The 17718-nt window shown below is 40.2% G+C and overlaps 1 protein-coding gene across 4 annotated transcripts in view; it reads right to left on the bottom strand.

Moving 5' to 3' along the window:
* The window catches only part of pps (protein partner of snf), a 283892-nt gene that overhangs the window by 147718 nt on the left and 118456 nt on the right, over nucleotides 1-17718 (bottom strand). For 3 of the 4 annotated variants that reach the window (XR_006773414.2, XM_069302993.1, XM_069302994.1), the window contains exons 9-10: nucleotides 9351-9736; nucleotides 6833-6946 (exon numbers count right to left, since the gene is read on the bottom strand). Coding sequence is in view for 3 of the 4 variants with exons in the window: in XM_069302993.1 (XP_069159094.1) it covers nucleotides 6833-6946; nucleotides 9351-9736 (500 nt within the window). In the remaining variant the exon portion in view is untranslated. The remainder of the gene's footprint in view (nucleotides 1-6832; nucleotides 6947-9350; nucleotides 9737-17718) is intronic. The other variant, XM_069302995.1, reaches the window with a different exon arrangement.

Raw genomic sequence — 17718 nt, 5'->3', positions numbered from 1 at the left:
GTCTCATGCACACGTTGAAACCTTGTATTAACCTGCAAGGTGCAGCATTGATCAAACGTGACGCTGCCCACGAGAAAATACTAATTTTGTGTTTCGTGCATATTAGGAGTTTGCCAGTTGAGTGGATCATTTGGGCTATGACCTGTTGTGACAATATTACTGACATGCCAGGTAAAGAAGAGACCTGTGATGATTGCATTAGAGGGGTTATATATATGCTGTTCCACTTTAATTTACACACTGGAATACTGGTACCTCAATTTATTTACACAAATTTGATAAAAACAATGATCGAGTATTGTACTTAAGCTTACAATGTAATACCTGTGTCTACATGTATATTACATTCTATTTGTTTGTGTCATAACTGAAATTAAATGTCTTGCATCCTACTCCATTGCTGCTATTTTGTCTGGGAATGTTGTCCAAAAATAAATTTAAAAACTGGCAGGAAAGTTCAGTGTGATTTGATGATAATCACAAAACTATAGCAGTTTTGTATACTGGGTCAAAGTTACAGTGTAACCGTATTTACACCATTTGTATAAAACCAGATAATAATAACTACTGTTAAAATATGATGATTGCATTATCCAGGTGATTAATGTACAATGATAACAGCAGTTTAACTTTAAACAACTCTCACCACTCTAAAGCAATTGGCCACACACTGGGCCAATTAGGCCCTTGCAATATTTTTAAGCCACTACTTGGAGGATGTTATTTGGCGCAAGAGACCTTTACCAGTCGCTAGCTACAATAGGAAAAATGCTACAATAGAAAAGAAAAATCCCCAAGAGCCTTAATTTACTTCCTGGGCTTTGTAAAAAGATGTACACAATGCATTATCATCTAGTCAATGATCATGTAGTGTGACCACTGTAGGAAGCATCAACAAGAAAAATAATTGCACAGACTTTGAAGGACCTCCATAGTCACCTATGAGAGACTACAAAGGAGTGTGATCTAGCTCTCTATACCCCGCCTCCTAGCCATTTATAACTAATGCACTATTTAGTTATTTCAACATTTGACATTTAAAGTTTTTTTTAAGGTGTGAATGGAATTGGCTTTAACAGCCTCTTCCTTCAATGCTGACCAACTGTACTGGGAACAGGAATTCAGAATTCGATTAGTGTTCTATTTTTTTGTTATTTAAATAGGATTGTTGGTTTACTTTGTCTTTATTATTATTAGTTATTAGGCGAACGTTATTAGGCGGATGAAGTCATCATTGTATAAAATTCCTTCACAATTACATGCTATGTATATCAATGACGTTCAATAGGTTTTCACAACTCCATATGGTAGTAATGAGATATACCAGGTAAATATCATCAACTGAACCATTATCATGAGCTACATGTGCCAGGACAATGTCGGCATCTGTGGGTGGCACACTGGTGACTTATGCCTTTCTTTCAATCTATACTCTAGCCCATACGGTGCCAATTAGGCCGTATGTTATCGCCCAGAACTCGGCACCATTGTATATTATGTTCATATCCTTTTCACTACCCTATATGGTTGTAATGGAGTATGCCAAGTAAAAAGCTACGAGAATGAGGAAAGGGAATGTTCCTGCAATGCTGGATTTGATATTCATTAGGAAAGAAGAGATATTTGACATTCAGTACGTTCCACCCCCCCCCCTTCCCCCTTGGGGAAAGTGACCATGTCCTTTTGGGAATAAAGTATGCAATGCATTATAACCTAGAAGAGAATGAGGAAAATGAAGCAGTTGAGAAACCTTATTTTAAGAGGGTACACTATGGGGAAACTTGGCAAATCCTTTAATGAATTTGATTGGAAAAACTTGCTGTTAGGCAAGGAAGTATAAGTTGAATGTCAAGTTTAGTCAAATATATGATAAAGGCACAATTTTAATTTTTTTTTTTTACCAAAACCTAGATGCAGAGCTAGAAAACAGGATTGGTTTAACAGAAATTGTGATAAGACCAAATGATGTAAAAATGGAATTAATATAGGAAGAGGCCATACCCTCAAATAAACCAACGATACAAAGAAGCAAGAAACTACATCAGTGAGGAGAGAGACCAAGAAATTTAGAGAAAGGGAGAGCAAGCAAATGTAAAACAGAACCAGGGCTATTCTACAAATTAAATATGCCAAAGCAAAAAGATAGGCAATATTGTCACTGTACAAAATAGAAACAGGCATCAACAAAACTGTTCAAGAAGAATTCTTGAAACCTGGAACTTCAAGAACACGAGGTCATAGATTTATGTTAATAAAACTGAAAAAAAATCACTTTCGCAAACAGAGTGATAAACGCTAAGAACAAGTTAAGTGAAAGATGGTGGTGGTGGCCAAAACCATCAGTAGTTTTAAAGTGTTATACGAGAAAGAGTACTGGGAAGATAGGACACCACAAGCATAGAACTACACTTAGGTAATTACAAGCATGCCAGTGAATACCATACATGATGCACCACACCTATCTGGCAGTCTTGAGGAAGGAGTAGTGTCAACAACACTACTCTATGTTGACTAAGTATCACCACTGCAGTGGTAGACGAACCACAAATGCAGTACTTTGTGTACAAAATAAGAGTGAGGGACCTGATATGGTATTGTGGTCTGCACCTTGACTTTCACTGGTTATGAGATAATCCACAATTTATAAAAACAACAAATCAGCGATATATATATATATCTGCATATTTGCAAATAAAATGCGTTATGAGCAATTATATTGGGCTCGTATAAATACCGATACGAATATATACAGGGGTGTACATACTGCGATACACACTTCTGTACAAATGTATATTTCACATTATATGAATTATTAAAACTGAAGGTGACACCCAATTTATAGTATATCATTTAAGCATGAAAAGATAAACAATGAAAGCAAGAAATATACAAATAGAATGAGAAACTGCCGTGCAGCACCTCACCCCATCACTCACTCACTCCTACCACCAGCTACTAAAACTAGCAAACTTTGCTGCTTCACCACACCTAATTAATTTTATGATATTGTGCTTCCAGGATGTTAATTAGGAATATGATAAAATATATATATATTTTTTTTTGAGGGGCTGTGGTGTCACATGGCCCAGCTACAGGTCCTGAGGGCTGTAGTGTCACATTTACCAGCCACAGGTCCTGAGGGCTGTGGTGTCACATTTACCAGCCACAGGTCCTGAGGGCTGTGGTGTCACATTTACCAGCCACAGGTCCTGAGGGCTGTGGTGTCACATTTACCAGCCACAGGTCCTGAGGGGCTGTGGTGTCACATAGCCCAGCTACAGGTCCTGAGGGCTGTAGTGTCACATTTACCAGCCACAGGTCCTGAGGGCTGTGGTGTCACATTTACCAGCCACAGGTCCTGAGGGCTGTGGTGTCACATGGCCCAAGCTACAGGTCCTGAGGGCTGTGGTGTCACATTTACCAGCCACAGGTCCTGAGGGCTGTGGTGTCACATGGCCCAGCTACAGGTCCTGAGGGGCTGTGGTGTCACATTTACCAGCCACAGGTCCTGAGGGCTGTGGTGTCACATGGCCCAGCTACAGGTCCTGAGGGGCTGTGGTGTCACATTTACCAGCCACAGGTCCTGAGGGCTGTGGTGTCACATGGCCCAGCTACAGGTCCTGAGGGTTGTGGTGTCCTGAGGGCTGTGGTGTCACATGGCCCAGCCACAGGTCCTGAGGGTTGTGGTGTCACATTTACCAGCCACAGGTCCTGAGGGCTATGGTGTCACATGGCCCAGCTACAGGTCCTGAGGGCTGTGGTGTCACATGGCCCAGCTACAGGTCCTGAGGGCTGTGGTGTCACATGGCCCAGCTACAGGTTCTGAGGGCTGTGGTGTCACATGGTCCAGCCACAGATCCTGAGGGCTGTGGTGTCACATGGCCCAGCTACAGGTCCTGAGGGCTGTAGTGTCACATGGCCCAGCTACAGGTCCTGAGGGTTGTGGTGTCACATGGCCCAGCTACAGATCCTGAGGGCTGTGGTGTCACATGGCCCAGCCACAGGTCCTGAGGGCTGTGGTGTCACATGGCCCAGCCACAGGTCCTGAGGGCTGTGGTGTCACATGGCCCAGCTACAGGTCCTGAGGGCTGTTGTGTCACATGGCCCAGCCACCGGTCCTTAGGGCTGTGTAATTACCTAAGTGTAGTTACAGGATGAGAGCTACGCTCGTGGTGTCCCAGTCTTCCCAGCACTGTCATATAACGCTTTAAAATTACGACGGTTTTGACCACCACCACCTTCTCACCTAACTTGTTCCAACCATTTACCACTCTGTTTGTAAAGGTGAATTTTCTTATATTTCTCCGGCAGCTTTTTTTCGTTAGTTTAAATCTATGACCTCTTGTTCTTGAAGTTCCGAGTCTCAGGAATTCTTCCTTGTCAATTTTATTGATTCCTGTTACTATTTTGTACGTAGCGATCATATTGCCTCTTTTTCTTCCATCTTCTTGTTTTTGCACATTTAATGCCTCTAACCTCTCCTTGTAGCCCTTGTCCTTCAGTTCTGGGAGCCACTTAGTGGCATGTCTTTGCACCTTTTCCAGTTTGTTGATGTGCTTCTTAAGATATGGGCACCATACAACCGCTGCATATTCCAGGTTTGGTGTAACAAAAGTCATGAACAGTTTCTTTAATATTTCGCCATACATATATATAAAAATACATATATTTTTGGGGTCTATGTTCTCCTATTCCACATTCCATAACATGGCATTTATTCACATTAAATTCCATTTGCCAAGTGGTGCTCCATGTACTTATTTTATCCAAGTCTTCTTGAAGGGCAGGACAATCATCTAGGTTTCTTATCTTCCCTATTATCTTAGCATCATCAGCAAACATGTTCACATAATTCTGTATTTCATCTGGTAGATCGTTTACGTAGACAATGAACATTATCGGTGCAAGAACTGAACCCTGTGGTACTCCACTTGTGACATTCCTCCAATCCGATACATTGCCTCTGATTACGGCCCTCATTTTTCTATCAGTTAAGAAATTTTTCATCCATGTTAGAAGCTTACCTGTCACCCTCCAATATGTTCCAGTTTCCAGAACAACCTCTTATGTGGAACTGTGTCAAAAGCCTTTTTTAGGTCCAGATAGATGCAGTCAAACCAACCAACACTTTCCTGTAAATTTTTTGTGGCTCGATCATAGAAACTGAGCAAATTCGTTACGCAGGATCTTCCAGATCGAAAACCATACTGCCTGTCTGATATTATATCGTTTTTCTCCAAGTGTTCTACCCATTTAGTTTTAATTATTTTTTCCAATATTTTCACTATTACACTTGTCAATGATACAGGTCTATAATTAGGGGGGTCTTCCCTGCTGTCACTTTTGTAGATTGGAACTATGTTAGCCTTTTTCCACACATCAGCTACAACTCCTTTACACTGGGATACAGTACCTGAAAAATCAGGTGAAGTGGAATGCTGAGCTCAGGTGCACATTCTTTCAGAACCCATGGTGAAACTCCATCTGGACATACTGCTTTGTTCTTGCTTAGCTCCTTGAGCATTTTCTCCACTTCGTCTATAGACACCTCTATGTGCTCTATGTTGTTCTATGGAATTCTTATTGTGTCTGGTTCCCTGAAGATTTCATTTTGTACAAACACTTTGGAACTTTTCGTTTAATGTTTCACACATTTCCTTTTCATTTTCCGTGAATCTATTTCCCACTTTTAACCTCTGAATATTATCCTTTACCTGCAATTTGTAGTTTATGAATTTATAGAATAGACCTGGTTCTGTTTTACATTTGTCCGCAGTCCATATGTGTGTGGACACACGTTAATTGCTGAACACTGCTACACACACACACAAGCGGTGTAGTGCAGTGGTGGCCAAGTGAACAGCACGCTGGATACATAATCCTGTGCTCCCGGGTTCGATTCCCGGTGCCGGCGAGGAACAACGGGCAGAGTTTCTTTCACCCTGATTCCCCCCCTGTCACCTAACAGTAACTAGGTACCTGGGAGTTAGACAGCTGTTATGGGCTGCTTCCTGGGGGAAGGGGAGAATGTAAAATAAAAAAATAATTCGTTAGTAGTTAGTAACAGTTGATTGATTGATAGTCGAGAGGCGGGCCGAAAGAGCAGAGCTCAACCCCCACAAGCACAACTACGTGAATACAACTAGGTGAATATTCACACACACACATACACACCTGTTGGATGTAATAGACACAATTATCAACATGAGGGAGTAGCATAAAAATATATGATATGAAAAATTAAAACAATTACAAATAATAGTAATGCAGTACAGTGTTTGTAAATGATTCTTAATGTATATCAGTATAAAACAAGAGAAAGGAAAAAAAGTTTGGCAAAATAAATTGGAAACAAGTACTAGTTTTCTTTGGCCATCAGTAATTTTTTTGAATTGCCAAGCCAATATATATATTACAAAATCATATAGAGTAAAACAAATCATTTTTTACAATTACTTGCTTTATTAATATTATCAGCCATCTGCACTGTGACAATGAAGATAGGTGACAATATTAAGGCCATAACAGCTCGGGTCCTTGTACAGTATGACTCCTTGTTACTATATCAACATGGCAACATAAATTATTCAATAAATATGTCTCTGATGTTCATTTCCAGTATAATTATCACAGCAAAGTTAAGATACACTAAACAATTTTTGGTTTATGGTTAACTGACTGTCGTGAGTAGACTGTTTGAAAGATATTTTTCATGACAGTTTGGCTGCATTTATGAAGCATGTACTTAACTGGTTAATTGAAAGTGAACATTAAACACAAAGTTAGAAGTAAAACTCAGCCATCTGAGAAGCAGCAAAGCCTGATGACAAACCTTGTCAGTTTTGCCCAACATTTTAAGGGACATTTGTGCATGCTTGAGAACACAGTCGTTGCTACAGTAGATGGAGTCCGCTTTTGGAGCCTTATTGCACGACTCTACCACACACTGCCGAGGTGAAAATGTTTGTCAATCAGCTACACTAGTTATTTGTGGCAATTTCCATCTGAATAATAAGGACTATGGAGTATCATGTGAAATGGGGGTCCTACTACCTATAAGCTATGACTACCTATCACCAAAGCCATTTTGGTACTTGTGACAAAACAATATTATTTGTAAAAAAATCAGTTTTAAAAGTGTCAAAAATTAAAATGTGTGAAACATGCACAAAATAATGTCAATATGAACAATACAAATTATTGGCGATATTTATGACAAACATGTATAATAAGGTGCAAAACAATAAATAAAAAGGCTTAAATAATTTATGGAAAATTTAAATAACTTGGTTTAAATCCCAATGTTAGAAGGTAGTTCCGATGCCGAAAACTGACTGCTTTGCTCGACTATCTTCATTTACCTCAAGCAAATAAGTGTGAATATACTGTACAAATATCAAGGAAAAAGTGTGACCATGTAGTCCAAATATAGGACTGTCCTTCAAGTCATCAGTGTTCGACAACAGTGACCGAGTGTAGAATAAAGAGAGATTTCCATACTAATTTGAGCCTCACTGACATGTCATCTCTCATTAAAGGCAATTAAAAACATATATTGCAGTTTAATTTGAATGTATTAATTGATAAAGTGGACATTAACTCGTCAAAACTAACCGAGATTGAACCCATGACGGATTAAACATGTTTGAAGCTTTTACCAATTTTCAACAAAATAAAATAACTTCTGAGTATGAATAGCATTTTTCTAAGTAACCATTCTAAAGCTCCTCAAGATAAGCTTTGTCGTTTGTAGAGTATGATTATGCACAGACGTGAAGATGCTTTGCTCTGGCACGACAGGGAACTTTTATAAGTGGATCCTATAGGGTAAATATAGGAGAGTCTGGCACTGGAGAACACTTCATCTGGCTCAATATGACGCACACACTGTTTGCCAATTAAAACACAAAAGCTCTTCTGAACTTTACCCTTGTCATAATGGGTGGCCTACTTGGCCACCTATGCTGACCACAACACCAGGCAGCAGGGTCCAGCCCTCAATGCCGCTCCAAGCAGGGACCATCAGTGACAATGGACAAAAAAAAGTGGAACATAATAAAGTGCCTCTTTTTGGTTGGGTCTGACAGGCTCCCTGCAGCTAGCTGCACTGAGATAGCTCCACACACGAGTCCACAGTCACATGCATCCTTAACAGCCTACCGAAGAGCAGGGCCAGAGTTTGGCTCCTCACAGGGATGCAAGAATTAGAAGATTCTTTATGATCACCCTCACCACCTTTACATGCATAAAGTCAGCACAGAAAAACAGCCACCTGCAAGGTTTAGAAAGAAACTAGAATTGAAGCAGCAAATGACTGCCCAAACGAGTTATCCAGTTGTCAGTTTGAACCCCCCTATTACAGCTGGCCATTGCCAGGTGGCAGTACCATTGGGAGCTGCCAGCTGCCATGTCAACACAATTCAGTCCAGAACCAGAGACCACCAACTGACTCACTTGGAACAAGGGAGAGATAACTAAGGTCTCCTGCTCCCTATGCCTCTATGATGAGGGCTAAGGTTTGGTTCAGGTCTCTGCTAGGATATTAAGGATTCCTGAGGCTGATGTGACTCATTTGTTGAGCTATCTCAGTGGAGCTAGCTGCAGCAACCCACCATTTGACCCTTTCAGAAAGAGAGTTTAGCTTTGCTAAAAAACCTAAATTATTTTCCAGGATAATAGATATAATATATAATAAATATAATATGTTCAGACTGTAGAAGAGCAGTCAGTGCAGTTGGCTGACAATAAATAGTCCCAGGTTCAAGTCATGAGCAGTACAAGACACTTGGGCACATTTACAGTACTCAACCCAATTCCTATGTTCACTTAGCAGTAAACAATACTTTGGAATTAGGCAACTGTTGGATTGCATTCTGGGGAAGGGGCATACATCTAGGGCGGGAGACCTCAATAAGCCTAGCCAGGCTTCCTGTCCCTGACATTGGGAAACCACATTATTTATCAATGAAAAATACATAATTCGATTTGTTTCGTAACAGACAGGAAGCCAGAGTGTACAGTACGTATATATATTTTAGGTTTGTATCGAGATCCCTCCTAGGTTGAACTACTGACCTCCCAGATGCGATTCCTCAACAGTTGCCTAACTTCCGGGTACCTATTTTCCACTAGGTGAACAGAGGTGCTAGGTGAAAAAAAAATTGCACAACCATTTTTGTCTTAACCAGGGATCGAATCCAGCATCCCAAATTCTGAATCGAGAATGAAGTCGACTGTACTGTACTACGACACACATCAAAGACCCGATGAAAGGAAAACAAAATTAACAAAATATATAGGTTAAATATGTAGGCTATGCCTACCATATTATACAAACAAATATTTCTTACCTCTTTTCCTCCATTTAAATTTTTGGGGGGAGATACTGGGATTATTGTAGAAGCATCCATCTTCTTGTCATTATATAATTTTACTGGTGTGAAGTGACCATCTCGTGACCCTTTCTTTGTCACCGGCTGCCTTGTCTGCTGTATCTCTACCTTCTTTTCTCCTACTACAATTCTCTTTGGTATTGTTTGGCCCTCTTGAAGCATAACTGATCTATTGCCAGCTTGGCTCCCATTTTTGGTAATTGAGTGTCGTAATATTTCTGGTAACTCGTTCTCTGAACCATCAGCAGATTTTTTACCTGGTAGCCCATAGCCCTTCATGGCCCGCTCAGCTTTTTTACATTTAGGACAAACCCACTCTTGTCCATCTTCTTCCATCTGCTGACCTGGAAACAATGATAAAATATTAGCTACACACAACAACTTTCCTTATACAAATCAGCATGTACCGAGGCGTAACACTCAATTCTAACGTAACAGTTGCTGTTTTCTAAGGTGGTTAGAGTGTGGTTCAGGGCCTGTGTACCATATTATTATTCACAGAAGCCTTTCTGTGCTTAGTATGTTATAACCATAGTTCAAGTTAATGTCTAGCTTTAACCATTGGACTGTGCCGGTCGACAATACTCGTGGCAGGCAAATCGCAGGCCGAGAAAACATGACATCGTGCAAATCAAAACGCGCGTGCAGTAGGCTGGCTACAAAATGCACTCCTAGAACCTCCAGTGAGAGGCAGCCATCTTCAAAAAAATTCCCAGAATGCCCTAGGGCTGCTGGCCAGCTCAGTCTTGAATGAGCAACCATGCGTGGCGCACGTGTTGTTGAAAGATCGCTCTCTGTCGGTGAAATTCAGACCTTATTGTTTGAAGAATGTAAGGTTCATGATATTGATAAAGCTAGGCACAATAAGGACCTAACACAAGTGTCGGATACAAATGATACAGCACGGATGAGGATGATACAGCGAGCTTATCCAGTAGTGGCCGAGCGCCATGCATGACCACCCGTGTCATCTCCAATTTATATAGATGATACTACAGATGAATCGTTTTCTGGGTTCTGTGATGATGCATCTTATACAAGTAGCATAGATGAACAGTGTGTTAGCAGCTTACATGGTGGTGTTTATTTCCAGGGGTGGTGGTGGCAATACAAGGAGCACGGGTGAATTCGTGAGGGAGGACTGATAATTTTGTAACACACAAACCATAATTTGATGATTTTGATGTTGGTGTTGTACCCACTTTCCCATGTACAGGTGAAAATACGAGTGATACCAGGACAGATATGAGATACCAGTACAGAATTTTGTCATTGAGGTTTTCCTTGATCGTTTCAAGAATACCTGAATCTTTTCAATCCTACCTTACAAATTGATCTTTTCCAAGATCTTTTCAAGACTACCTTACACTTCACAAGCTTGGCTACATACCACCTACAGGAACTAAATCCAAGGGTGTACTTGTGGGAGTTGTTTACTAGCACACAGAATGAAGAAACAAAGAGAAAATCTGTGTGTACCTGGTGCATCCAGTGCGAAGTCGCACTGTGTACCATGGACTGCTGCTTTGATTATCACTCTCCCACAGAACTGAGTGTGTAATACAGTGTGTGACTGTACAGTGTGTGAAAGTGTACATATTGAAAAATATATTGAATACTGAACAAGTAATATTGCAACAATGCACATTTGTTGTGGACACATTAGTGACATTTATTACAGTTCCTTGCAACTTTGAACGTTTTACTGAATAAATTAATTACACACACACACCACCACACACACACACCCACCACACACACACACACACCCACCACACACACACCCACCACACACACACCCACCACACACACACACACACCCACCACACACACACACACACCCACCACACACACACACACACCCACCACACACACCCACACCACCACCCACCCACACACACACACACACACACACACACACACACACACACACAAACAGATGATGGTTTCAAAGGATTCTCAACACAAGATATAAGGAAAGGAGGTGTTCTTGGCAGGTTAGAGATAATTGAGGATATGCAAAAGAAGTATGAAGAAAAAGTGCTTAAATTGGAAGAGGACAATGGAGCTCTTTGGAGTGAGCTTTGCACTCTAAAAGGGAGTATGCTTCAACAAGGTAAGATTATTACTGCATTAACAGACAAGGTAACAAATCAGGAGGAGCAAATCAAGGAACTAGTGAAAGAAAATGAGGCATGGAAAGTGAAGTGTGGTGACTTTGAAGAAATAAACAAGAAAATAGACTCATATGGTGAACAACTCCAAGCAAGCCTAAGAGCTAACATAGAGTTAGGTAAGGATCTCCAACTGGAAACTTCACTGACAACTCACATAGAGGAGGTGAATAAAGAACTAGAAAAGTATAAAGAAGAAATAAAAGCGACATATGCTGAAGTTGTAAAAGAGAAAGAGACTATCAAAGAAGTGTGTTCGGAAGTCAAAACCAGAAATGACCAACAAGAAGCAGAAATTAGGCAAGCAATTAGGAAAGAACTGGTTACCAACAGTAAACTGGTACAAAACACTGCAGATAGAACTAAGTCCATAATCATTTTTGGATGTTTAGAGAAGGAAATTTCATCTAGGGTGGACCGAGCGGCAGAAGAGATGAAAATCATAGAGAAAATAGTAGGTTTAGGAGAAGGCTCAAAGGAAAATGTCAGTGATTTTAGAAGAATAGGAAAATATGAGAAAGAAAAGAACCGCCCCTTAAGGGTGACGTTTAATGGAGTGAAAAACATGATGGAAGTGCTAAGAAATGCCAGGAAACTGCAGAGTGATGAGGTTGGCAAATTTTGGTCAATAAGACAAGACCTCTCCAAGGAAGACAGAGAAAAGCTGAAAATGAACCTAATTGAGGCAAAACGTCTAAATGGGGATAGAAATGAAGAAGACAGAAATTCTTTTTTTTACAAAGTGACAGGGACTGGAAAGCTTGTGAAATGGTACATAAAAACAAAGCAACAAGATCAGTAGTGGAAGGGGGAGTAAAGAGCAAAGGAAAAGGGAACATGTTCCTGAAAATTGTATATACCAACATAGATGGAGTGAGGTCAAAAACTTTGGAGTTGCAAGATATAATCCAGCTTAGGGTCCCAGATATTGTTGCATTATCAGAGACGAAACTTGAAGGAAATATAATAAATGAAGTCATATTCCCAAGAGGCTACTCAGTTTGGAGACGTGACAGGAAAACTAGGAAGGGAGGAGGAGTGGCTGTACTGGTGAAAAAACACCTGAAGGTAAAAGAGTTAATATTTGAAAACCCTCGAGATATTGACATAATGGCATTGCAGGTCTGGAATCAGGATGATAAGCTGATAATTGTAAATACCTACAGCCCACCAGCAAGCAACACATGGACAAAGGAAGAACTGGATGACAAACGAGAGGGCCTCATAATGGTCATGAGAGATATTATTGTACAAGCAGATAAAGATAAATCACGACTGTTGATACTAGGGGACTTCAACTTTAGAGCAATAGACTGGGAGGCCTATAAAGCAAGAACGGAGGACTTTTGGACATGCAGATTTGTGAACCTCATTCTGGAGACATTCTTGTATCAACACATAAAGCAAGCCACAAGAATGAGGGAAGGAGATATACCGTCAGTACTGGATCTAGTATTCACCAGGAAAGAAGAAGAGATTTTTGACATCCAGTACCTTCCTCCCTTGGGAAACAGTGATCACGTCCTGTTAGACATTAAATATGCTTTAAGATATCATCTAGAAGAAAATGGGGACATTGAAACAGTTGATAAACTCGATTTAAGGAGAGGCAACTATGGGGAACTTCGAAAATTTTTTAATGAGTGTAATTGGACAGAATTGTTGCTAGGCAGGGAAGTAAATGAAATGTATGCCAAATTTTTAAAACTATACGAGGAAGGCACACAAACATTCATACCAAAACAGAGATGCAGGGCCAGAAAACAGGATTGGTTCGACAGAAATTGTGAGAGGGCAAGAGACCAAAAGACACAAAAATGGAATCAGTATAGGAAGAGGCCAAACCCCCAAACATACCAGCGATACAAAGATGCGAGAAACAACTATACAGCAGCAAGGAGAGAGGCAGAAAGAAATTTTGAAAAAGGGATAGCAGATAAATGTAAAACAGAACCGGGCCTATTCTACAAATTCATAAACAACAAATTGCAGGTAAAGGATAATATCCAGAGGTTGAAAATGGGAAACAGATTCACGGAAAATGAAAAGGAAATGTGTGAAACATTAAATGAAAAATTCCAAAGTGTGTTTGTACAAAATGAAATCTTCAGAGAACCAGACACAATAAGAATTCCAGAGAACAACATAGAGTGGATAGAGGTGTCTAGAGATGAAGTGGAAAATATGCTAAAGGAGCTCGGGAAGAACAAAGCAGCTGGCCCAGATGGCGTTTCACCATGGGTTCTGAGAGAATGTGCATCTGAGCTCAGCATTCCACTTCACCTGATCTTTCAGGCATCCCTGTGTACAGGAATCGTAGCAGACGTGTGGAAACAGGCTAACATAGTTCCAATCTACAAAAGTGGCAGCAGGGAAGACCCCCTCAATTATAGACCTGTATCATTGACAAGTGTAATAGTGAAAGTATTGGAAAAGCTAATCAAAACTAAATGGGTAGAACACCTGGAGAGAAATTATATAATATCAGACAGACAGTATGGTTTTCGATCTGGAAGATCCTGTGTATCGAATTTACTCAGTTTCTATGATCGAGCCACAGAGATATTACAGGAAAGAGATGGTTGGGTTGACTGCATCTATCTGGACCTAAAAAAGGCTTTCGACAGAGTTCCACATAAGAGGTTGTTCTGGAAACTGGAAAATATTGGAGGGGTGACAGGTAAGCTTCTAACATGGATGATAAATTTTCTGACTGATAGAAAAATGAGGGCAGTAATCAGAGGCAATGTATCGGAATGGAGAAATGTCACAAGTGGAGTACCACAGGGTTCACTTCTTGCACCAGTGATGTTTATTGTGTACATAAATGATCTACCAGTTGGTATACAGAATTATATGAACATGTTTGCTGATGATGCTAAGATAATAGGAAGGATAAGAAATTTAGATGACTGTCATGCCCTTCAAGAAGACCTGGACAAAATAAGTATATGGAGCACCACTTGGCAAATGGAATTTAATGTAAATAAATGTCATGTTATGGAATGTGGAATAGGAGAACATAGACCCCACACAACCTATATATTATGTGAGAAATCTTTAAAGAATTCTGATAAAGAAAGAGATCTAGGAGTAGTTCTAGATAGAAAACTATCACCTGAGGACCACATAAAGAATATTGTGCAAGGAGCCTATGCTATGCTTTCTAACTTTTAGAATTGCATTTAAATACATGGATGGCGATATACTAAAGAAATTGTTCATGACTTTTGTTAGGCCAAAGCTAGAATATGCAGCTGTTGTGAGGTGCCCATATCTTAAGAAGCACATCAACAAACTGGAAAAGGTGCAAAGACATGCTACTAAGTGGCTCCCAGAACTGAAGGGCAAGAGCTACGAGGAGAGGTTAGAAGCATTAAATATGCCAAAACTAGAAGACAGAAGAAAAAGAGGTGATATGATCACTACGTACAAAATAGTAACAGGAATTGATAAAATCGACAGGGAAGACTTCCTGAGACCTGGAACTTCAAGAACAAGAGGTCATAGATTTAAACTAGCTAAACACAGATGCCGAAGAAATATAAGAAAATTCACCTTCGCAAATAGAGTGGTAGACGGTTGGAACAAGTTAAGTGAGAAGGTGGTGGAGGCCAAGACCGTCAGTAGTTTCAAAGCGTTATATGACAAAGAGTGCTGGGAAGACGGGACACCACGAGCGTAGCTCTCATCCTGTAACTACACTTAGGTAATTACACTTAGGTAATTACACACACACACACACACACACACAAGGAATTCAAAAGGTGACACCCCTAGGGTCAACACTTGCAGCAGAGGAGCTCCAGCATATTTCAACAATCCTAAGTATTGTAGTACAGGTTGATGGTAGTGAGTGGTGTCCCAGAGAACATAAAGGTATAGTGCTCTTGAAAAATAGGTGAGATAACAGGAAAGTGCTAAGGGAAGTGAAAAATCGGATGAGAAAAAGTTGCCCTAGTGTTTACAGTGCAGAGAAGAACATTCAAGATGGCCACTGGCAAGAGGAAAAACAAAACAGAGCTTGATTTTGAGGGATTCAATGAAGAAAGCATTGATATTAGCAGTCTACATAACAAGTTGGTAAATTTAGATACTATAGTGAACTCTCATGTAGAAATAATTAGTAAATTGAAAGAAAGTAATGACCATTTGAATAGCAAAGTTTTATGTCTTGAGGGTTTAGTGAAAGACTTGCGCAAGGATAAGAATCAATTGGAAACAAATTGCAAAGCCATGGAAGAAGAAAATAAACTCTTAAAAATAGCTTTGGAAGAAGTTAAAGTAAATTTAAACATAAATGACTACAATAGGTTAGGCAAGGAAATTCAACAGGAGAAACAGCTTTTGTCAGCACAGATGGAGGAAGTTACACAGGGAATAGAACAGTGCAAGAAAGATATGCAACTCACCTATGCTCAAGTGGCCAAGGAGAAGGAAAAAATAGAAGAAGCAGTAAAGGAAGTCAAACACTGCAGCAACCAAGATAAAACAAACATTAGGCTAGAAGTGAGGAAAGAATTGGCATCTAACCCGAAGTTGGTGCAAAACACAGTTGATCGGAGTAAGTCCCTGATCATTTTTGGCTGCAAAGAAAAGGCGATAACATCTAGGTCAGAAAGAGCTGTAGAAGAAGCTAAAGTAGTAGATAAAATTGTTGGCCTCGTGGAAGGTCTTACAAACAGAGAGAATGTGTGCGACTACAGGAGAATAGGCAGATATGTAAAAGGGAAAGATCGACCTTTGAGGATCACCCTAAACGGTGCCAAACAGATGGAAGAAGTACTAAGGAATGCTAGAAAATTGCAAAGGGATGAGGATGGGAAAGGGTGGTCGTTAAGACGAGATCTTTCAAAAGAAGATAGAGAGAAGCTGAAACTGAACCTCGCCGAGGCAAAACATTTAAATGAGAGCAGGAATGAAGAAGAAATAAATTCTTTTTTCTACAAAGTGATAGGGGTAGGCAAACCAGTAAAGTGGTACATAAAGGCAAACCAACAAAATCAATAGAGAGAGGGGGAGTGAAGAATAAGGAGAGGGGGAACAAGTTCCTGAAGATTGCATACACCAACATAGATGGAGTGAGATCGAAGATACTGGAGTTAAGTGATGTAATACAGCTGCAGACACCAGACATTGTTGCACTCACGGAGACAAAACTTGAAGATGTAATTTTAAATGAGGTCATATTCCCAAGGGGCTACTCAATTTGGAGACGGGACAGAAAAATTAGGAAAGGCGGTGGCGTTGCTGTGCTGGTAAAAGAACACCTAAAGGTGAAGGAAATAATGACTGCCAATCCACAAGAAGTTGACATAATAGCACTAGAGATCTGCTATGAGGATGATAAACTAATGATGATAAATGCATATAGTCCACCGCCAAGCAGCACATGGTCAAAGGAGGAGCTAGATAGTAAACGTGAAGGTCTTATAACAATAATGAGAGAGATTATAGCGAGAGCGGATAACGATAGATCACGACTGTTGATAGTCGGTGACTTCAACTTGAAATCCATAGACTGGGAAGCATATGAAGCTAAAACAGAAGATTTTTGGACCTGTAAATTTGTAGACCTCATCCTGGAAACATTCTTGTATCAACATGTTAAACAAGCTACGAGGATGAGGGAAGGGGACGTTCCCTCCATGCTAGATTTGATATTTACCAGGAAGGAGGAAGAGATATTTGACATTAAGTACCTTCCTCCCTTGGGTAAAAGTGACCATGTCTTTTTGGGAATAAAGTATGCAATGCGTTATAAGCTGGAAGAAAATAAGGAGGTTGAAGCAGTTGAAAAACCAGACTTCAGGAGAGGACATTATGGTGGCCTTAGAAATTTTTTTAGTGAGTATAATTGGACAGACTTGATGCTAGGCAAGGAAGTGAATGAGATGTATGGCAAGTTTTGTGAAATATATGATAAAGGCACAAAAAAATTTATACCAAAACAGAGATGCAGAACTAGGAAACAGGATTGGTTCAATAGAAATTGCGAGAGGGCTAGAGACCGAAAGACACAAAAATGGAATCAATACAGGAAGAGGCTGAACCCCCAAACATACCAGCGATACAAAGATGCGAGAAACAACTACACGGCAGTGAGGAGAGAGGCAGAAAGAAATTTTGAAAAAGGGATTGCGGACAAATGT

This window comes from Procambarus clarkii, chromosome 49 (assembly GCF_040958095.1).
Source record: "Procambarus clarkii isolate CNS0578487 chromosome 49, FALCON_Pclarkii_2.0, whole genome shotgun sequence".
NCBI lineage: Eukaryota > Metazoa > Arthropoda > Malacostraca > Decapoda > Cambaridae > Procambarus > Procambarus clarkii.
The sequence above is the reverse complement of the archived record's forward strand: the minus strand, read 5'-3'. Positions and strand labels throughout refer to the sequence as shown.